Source organism: Helianthus annuus, chromosome 5 (genome assembly GCF_002127325.2).
Source record: "Helianthus annuus cultivar XRQ/B chromosome 5, HanXRQr2.0-SUNRISE, whole genome shotgun sequence".
NCBI lineage: Eukaryota > Viridiplantae > Streptophyta > Magnoliopsida > Asterales > Asteraceae > Helianthus > Helianthus annuus.
This window is the reverse complement of record NC_035437.2, coordinates 172,467,300-172,475,150: the sequence shown is the minus strand read 5'-3', so window position 1 is coordinate 172,475,150 and position 7,851 is coordinate 172,467,300. Positions and strand designations below refer to the sequence as shown.

The 7,851-nt window shown below is 37.1% G+C and overlaps 1 protein-coding gene across 1 annotated transcript; it reads left to right on the top strand.

Moving 5' to 3' along the window:
- The first annotated feature begins 777 nt into the window (after positions 1-777).
- LOC110942164 lies at positions 778-3,567 on the top strand. The gene is made up of 2 exons (XM_022183903.2): positions 778-2,422; positions 3,297-3,567. The coding sequence occupies exons 1-2, from the start codon at positions 1,015-1,017 to the stop codon at positions 3,377-3,379; spliced, it is 1,491 nt and encodes a 496-aa protein (XP_022039595.1). The 5' UTR covers positions 778-1,014; the 3' UTR covers positions 3,380-3,567.
- Positions 3,568-7,851: the final 4,284 nt, after the last annotated feature.

Below are 7,851 nucleotides of genomic sequence, written 5' to 3'. Positions count from 1 at the left end.
TATCGTGTCGTGTCTTATCGTGTACGGGTATACATGATATGCCAGCCCTACCCACAATCCAGTTTCTCTATAAGGTACAATTTTTTTTTATTAAATAGAATATTTTTGTTTATTGTAGTAGATTATTTTATTTGATTAGGTTAATTGCCTTTGTAGTTAGTTATATACTATATTCATTGTATTATTATTATTGTATCATTGTATGTGTAGATGATGAATAATACACAATACCTAGGGGTTTTCGTTAGGGCTGCAAACGAACCAAACGTTCGGTGAACCGTTCGTGAACCGTTCGGCGGGAAGTTTGTTTGTGTTTGTTCGTTTATTAAACAAACGAGCACGGACAAGAAATTTCGTTCGTTTAGTTAAATGCACAAACATGAACAGAGGTCGTGTTCTTTCGTTTATGTTCGTGAACGTGTTCGTTTGTGATCGATAATTCATTAGTGTTTTTAATTATTGTATTTATTTAAATAAATACTTCAAAATTCCGACAAACTAAATATCTAATAAGTGTCAGTGTATTATATATTCTGTTTATGAACGATTGTTTGTGTTCGTCTATTTCTATTTGTGTTCATTAAAATTATTTTGTGCTCGTTTGTGTTCGTCAACTTCGTTTTTGTCCGTTGTCTAAGATTAACAAACAAACACAAACGAACACGAACAAGTTAATTTCCTTAACAAACGAACACGAACATAAAATATCGTTCGATAAGTGTTTGTGAACAGTTCGCAAACACATATATTTCTTAACAAACAAACACGAACAAGGTCTTGTTCGTGTTCGTTTGGTTCGTTTGCAGCCCTAGTTTTCGTTATTAAAAAAAAATCATAGCATTTTAGTCAAATTTTGTAGGATAAAAATGTTGAAATGTAAGCTTATTATAAGCAAGTTTGAATCTTTTGTGTTGTAGAGACTATGTATTCGATTCGCGTAGCAAGAACATCGCTCAAAATTGGCCATTTTCGCACAAAACGTTACAAACTTGCTTGCAACACGACGTGAAGAACATGTTACCGCCTTTCCAGTCTCTTGAATCGCTTAGAAATAACTCATCTAATGAAGAAATCATCAGCCATTGTAACGGGAATTCGAAGTCGAATCCAGAGTTGACTTTAGAATCCAGAAAGTCAAAGAAATCCCACACACATATTCAACTAGGCTTGGGTCAAACAAAGTCAAAGAAACCGAAACCGAAACCTGTTCTTGGTTCATCTAGAAAGACCGAAACTGAAACTGAAACGACCATGGGTAGTTCTAAGATCTGTCCAGTTTGCAAGGTGTTTTCATCGTCTTCAAACACGACACTAAACGCTCACATTGACCGGTGCCTATCTGGGGAGTCAACTACTATGAAGTGGACCGCGGATCGTGAAGTAGTTATCAAACATAGGATTAAACCTAGGAAGATGAGGCTGATGGCGGATATATACAAAAGCGCCGCTCATTGTACCGTGGAAGAGCTCGATGCAAGAAATGGTACATGTTGGGCTAATAATTCAGGTTTTCCGGATCATGAAATCGAGTTTCAAGGCGAACAAGAGAAAGAAGAGGCAGTGGATAAAGATGATTCAACGATTGTAAGGCCACCATGGGCGTGCTCTAAACGAACTGGCGCTGCGAAGAAGAATCCGAGTGTTGCAGGTGAAAAATCGTTTACAAAATCTCGGTTTGACCCGCCATCAAACTCACCAAATAAAAAAAGAATCTTGTCACGACAAAATAGCCGAAAAACGGGAACTTTGACACAAAAGAAGGCGCACGTTGCAAAGGGGAGGTCTTTACTGTCAACAAAACCAAGTTCCGAACGCTTGAAGGGTTGTGAAGATCCTTCAGATTCATGTCGGGTCAAAGGGTCAGATGTAAGGTCAAAGGGTAGCCGTAGCACGTTATCCTCATCACGGGAAAATTTGTTGTCAGCAAGTATAAAAACAGTATCCAAGATTTATCAAAAAAGAAAATTTTCAGCTCTCGAAAGCGCTTGTGAGAGTATGAATGTTTCGGAAGTAAAAACGAACGAAAAGAATGAGATTTGCGGACCAGAAAATTCGGTTTCTTTTGATGACATGTTCGACTCCAGGGAGCGTGTTATTGACGTCACAAATGATATTGAGAGACAACAACAGCATTATCATGATATGTCTGATTCTCCGGTTTCAACCGTTTCTAATCCGAGTTTGACAAGATCAGAGTCGGACAAGTTTTCTGCAAGATCTACTACTCGAAACGATGAAAAAGATGCCCTTGTTGCCTTAACAAGCTCTGGTGATTGGAGATCGAAGGGTCAAAGTCAAAGTCAAAGTCAAATTACTAGTTTCAAGACTGATCATCAGCCATGCTGTTGTTCGAAATCCGTCATCAGGCTAATGGGGAAGAATTTGACTGTGGTCAACACAGATGAAAATAAAGTCAACTGTGGTCAGAGTCCTAATGGCTTCATATCTCAACATCCTACCTTTAATCCACCTAATAGTTTGAATAACAATGCATTAGACGCGACGTTTCAAACAGGGCCGGCCATAAGCATGTGCGGGGTGGGCGACGGCTCAGGGCCAAAAACGTAGAAGGGCCCGTACGTTTTTTAGAAGCATAAATATAAAAGATCTACAGGGAACCCATAAATATAATTAGAGATGAAGACACTTGCAAAAAATAATTACAGCCTAGTGGAAATGTCCCTTGTTTCTAAACATATGGTGGCCGGTTCGAGTCCCTTTAGTGTATCTTTTTTTAAGATTAATGTCTAGTTTGTTCATGAAAGTTCCAATGAACTTGGTGTATTTAATGAACTTGGTGTATTAGGAATTAATTGTAACATGGAAGTTCCAATGAAATTGGTGTATTTAATGAACTTGGTGTATTAGGAATTAATTGTAACAGATTATACTCCACTTATGCCTTTCTTATTAGGAATTAACTATAACAACTCATGTATCAATGTTTTTGTTTTCTTATTTTTTGTTTATCATTGCTTTTAATTAATAATTATATTTTAGATCAAATAAAGAATTGTATAAGTTCAAGCAAGATCGTATTTGTAAAGCAGATAAGTGTGAATTAAAGGCTATGTCGCCACCAACCATAGTTGAACCGGTTGCCGACTCCCCTTCTAAAGTTCAGGTGTTGGGTTCGAGTGTACGTGCTAGGCGTTTTTTCTGTTCAGTGGGCTTACTTTGTTTCTCGCTATTTCCTTATTTACTGCAAAAGGTTAGGTCAGGCCCGGTTTTTTTAATCTCGCTCAGGGCCCAAAATCTTTTTAGCATTTTCGGAGACGGCCCTGGTTTCAAAACAGTACATATGCGGATTATTACGTTCGTGGAAGTCCTAACGCGGGCCCTATGCTTTCTGCGAATAAGGATCCGAAGAATTCACTAGCAGTTAACGACGACAGCTTTCGAGCTTGTTCGCCTTTCATAAAGATTACTCCTTTTGCTATGGGGTGATTGACAATAGCTTCTTGTTTCACAAGTTACTGTCGGTTATAAATGATCTTTGAATAACTGTGTATGGGAAGCTTTAGAACTACATGGAAATTAACTGTTTTATGAATGATCTTTGAATAACTGTTTTTGTTTAGTGGTTCATTCTATGGTTTTTCATGCATGTTTATGGTTCGGTTTGTCGGTTCGGGCCGATCATGGAATGCCATAGCTAAATGAAGAAGCATAATTTTATGTAGGGGTGTGAATTTCTGACACGACCCGAAAACACGACACGAACCTAACACGAAATTCGCGGGTTTGGGTTTACTCTAAACGGGTTCGGGTCAGGTTCGGGTCAACCCGGTCGAGTTGGCGGGTTGACCCGTTTAACCCATTTCTATAATATTATATTTTTTACAATGTGTTTTATGTTATAAATTAAATTTGGTGTGTATTTTATGCTATACTTGATAAAATTTTATGATTTTAATGTAATTTTATTATCTGATTGTGTTTTTTTAGTAGATGTTATTTTTAATATATTAATTTGCTGAAAAAAATAAAAAATTCGAGTTGAACGGGTCGGGTTCGGGTCAGTCTGCGAATATTCGGGTCAGGTTCAGGTTCATATGTATGAAACGATATTCGGGTTCGGGTCGGGTTGAACCCGTCAACCCACGAACACGACCCGTTTAGCACCCCTAATTTTATGTGTTTTCTGATGAACATGCAATGCTTCAGATTGATTAGTCAGTAGCTTCATTGGCATTGTGTCATCATGTGTATTTTTCAGTTGACATCATAAGTATCTTTTAGTTTTGATTTTTGAAATAGGGGTTGATAACTTCATTTAAGAACAAAATTATTTTTTTGACCTTTTTTTAACCATGAGTGCATGTTATTGGGAAATTTGATGGAACCAACAAATACCCTACTAATCAACGAGATCAAGTAAATTGTGGCTTCTGCGGGACAAGTGATCTTCAAGAGGTTACGACTTACAGTAGAAAGCGAGTGGAAGCAAGATTTAAACTTAAAAAGTGTGCTAGATGAGAATCAATGCTTACCAAAGTTAAACCACATAATCATCTAATTATGTGGTTGATGCAACTTCTCAATTTTCATGCAATAATCACTAACCTATGGTTAGTAAATAATCAATTTAAATTAACTTGGATACACTTTCTATTTATGTATATATAGAGGCCGGTTAACGTACAAAATGCTTTAACGTACGACGCGTACGCGATGCATTATCAACATGCGAATACTTGTAACTAACATGCGAATTTGGGTTTCCTTAAAAACATGCGAAATTGTATAACATGCGAACAACATGCGAAACTGTATAACATGCAACGTTATAAACATGCGAAATTGTATTTCATGCTTTTTTTTAACGTGCGAACTTTCGTCGCGCATCCTACGTTAAGGCACTTTGTTAGTAATATGACTTTGAATATTATCTGTTTAAGTTGCAATATTTGTTAGTAATATGACTTTATTAGTAATATATTGTATCCGTTTAAGTTGCAATATTTGTTAGTAATATGACTTTGTTATGCAATTTTTTTCTATCCGTTTGATGAAGGGGGTGGTGTGGATGTTGGTTTGTATGAATATGTTATATGTGTTACAGTTTGCTTAGTTTGCTTAGTTTTCACTGCACGTTAAAACGTGACCACCACATCACCTAGGGTTTTAACTTACTTATTTTTACTATAGTCTATAATGATTTCACTATCCAATAGCCATTAAAATATTACTTAAAATTTAACGGATGAAAATAGATTTAGAGAAAAGAAACCATGTGATTGGTTGATCAACCATGGCCCGCACCAACCTTCCCTTAGGGCCGTTCAAATCGCTCGCCGCTCGTCGCTCGCTCGACGCTCGCCCGAAAATTGCTCGAAAAATGCTCGTTCGATTTGACGCTCGGTTGTAAACGAGCCGCTCTGCTCGGTTCGGTTTGTAAACGAGCCAAGCATGAGCAAAGGTTCGCTCGGCTCGGTTCGGCTCGAATTATTATTTTTAATTAATAATTAGTATATATATATACATACATACACATATACACATACATATATAAACATGTATGTACACATATATATACACAAATATAAATTATACTTATATATACACACACACATTACACATACATAATACATATATACTTAAATATAAATTAATTTATAGTTTTATATATGCCACTCTTAGATTTTGGTCTACTATATACAAATTTACAACTATATCTATACGTACTAGCCCAACCACGCCAATAAAAAAATTAATATCAACTGAAAGTTAAATCCTAAACCGATAAACGACAAGCTGCTCATCGCCTCAATGTTTCATGTCGTTACCCTAAATCGATCGTCTCCTGCTCTCAACGTAATTGTTCGTACAATATAATCATCGTCTTATCAGCCACAACATTGTTATTCATAAGAAAAATATTATGTCATGAAACGTGCATGCTTTTAAAGACATAAAAACTTGAGACCAAAAATTGTCACTAGCTCTCTTAGCGAATTTCAATCGGGCGACATAGTTGTCCAAGTCGCTCAAACTTCGCTCGATGCTCGCTCGGAATATTTACTGCTCGAAAAATGCTCGCTTGATTTGAGGCTCGGTTTTAAATGAGCCGCTCCGCTCGGTTCGGTTTGTAAACGAGCCAAGCATGAGCAAAGGTCTGCTCGGTTCGGCTCGGCTCGTGAACACCCCTACCTTCCCTCCTCACTGCATTAGCCCCAACCATGCCTCCCCTTTCATGTCAGTCGGCAAGACGGCAACATCCCTTATGACATGTTAAGTTCCACGCTGTCACGCCCGTGATCGGCTAGCTCTTCAGGTGCGTTGCCCCATAACACACTAACACAGGGCCTAACCATGTTTAGGTTGATTCGTTAGTTATATCTCACAATTAATAAACAACCAACTAACCATCACTAGTGCTCTAGTGGTGGTCACGAGTATTTAAGTTTCACTTATGGTGGACTCGGGTGAGTTTTCCTCTCCAGGTCTCAATTTTAAGTCTGGGTGATAGGAGTTTCTCATTGAGAAGTTTAAATTGGGAATCTATTGTACGAGGTGGCTTTCTAGGAGTCAACCTTAGTTAACCGTGGTAACCGGTAAGGTAAATGTGAAGGGGATGATTGAATTTGTTTAATGCAATAACAACCTTAGTTAACCGTGGTAAGGTAAATTTAAGTATTTAACACTGTTAAAGTTAATATATACCACAAGTTTTTTTCTTTTTTTTTCTTTTTTTTCTTTTTTTTTTGTCATGGAGTGCATTTGTACATCATGCAACTTTACTTGTTCCATCAAATGCTTCTGTTTATTCTATCACTACAATTGTTTTACAAAAGCTATGCTTAAGTGAAATGACTAGATAAGTGATTCCGTTGTTACAAATTATAAACATGAAAATGGTTTGATCATTTACAATAATAATAACCACAACTATTTCCACCATCAAGGTCATTCTATCTAATTCTGCATCATGGCCGGCCCGGGGTGGGCGGGGAGGACCACCGGACAGGGCCCGATATTTCGAGGGGCACGTTTTTTTATAAAAAAAACTCAATATGTATATGTAAAAAAAAATTTAATAGGGTACACCTATACAAACACCAACATATAGCCCGCTTTACAAAACTATTCTTATGGTTTACATTAGTTATTAACCCATTTGGCGTTATGTTTAGACCTTTAGTGAGCTCAATACCCAATTTCGTTAAGGCCTGATGACACATTTTTTCGAGCTCGAATAGGGTACACGAATTTTCAGGTTCGGCCCTGATCGGCCTACACATTGTGATTCTACTTTGATTCTTTATAAATCACATTATTCTAACCTTATATTTAGGGTTCAAAAGAACAAATTAAGAACAAGAAATACATTACCAAAAACCAAAAACTGAACAACATCAACATCATCATAAGTCTTATCACTTTTCAAGTCCCATTTGCCCAAATCAAATCTCACTAGCATTCAATATCATATCATAGCGCTTAATATATATATTTGCAACAAACTTCAAACCATATTAAAAACATCCCTAAATTATAAATAATAATACTTAAGACCTAAACACTTTCATACCCAAGATAACCCTTTTTAGAAGCTCAACATAAACCATGAGTACCATGGGCAAGAACAGAACCAAAGCCATTCCAGAGATCATCACTTCCCACATCGGCGCCAATCGCTCACCAACGTTCCTAATCAACGGCGACATAACCATTACATTTACCAAAAACCCATTCACTACCTTCCAACTTATTGCTTCTAAAGCTGTCTCTACCTCCACCAGATCCCTTGATTTAATCATAGCAAACAACTGCCGAACAAAGAGCAAGTACGACAATCCCAAAAGATACACGGTTATAATCACACACCACACTACAAAAAAAGCCATC

What these genes read in the sequence shown, in the direction of transcription:
- LOC110942164 (XM_022183903.2), top strand. Translation starts at nt 1,015, where the DNA reads ATGTTACCGCCTTTCCAGTCTCTTGAATCGCTTAGAAATAACTCATCT. An exon ending in TGAAAATAAAGTCAACTGTG is followed by an intron (nt 2,423 to 3,296) that starts GTCAGAGTCCTA and finishes GTTTCAAAACAG; the next exon opens with TACATATGCGGATTATTACG.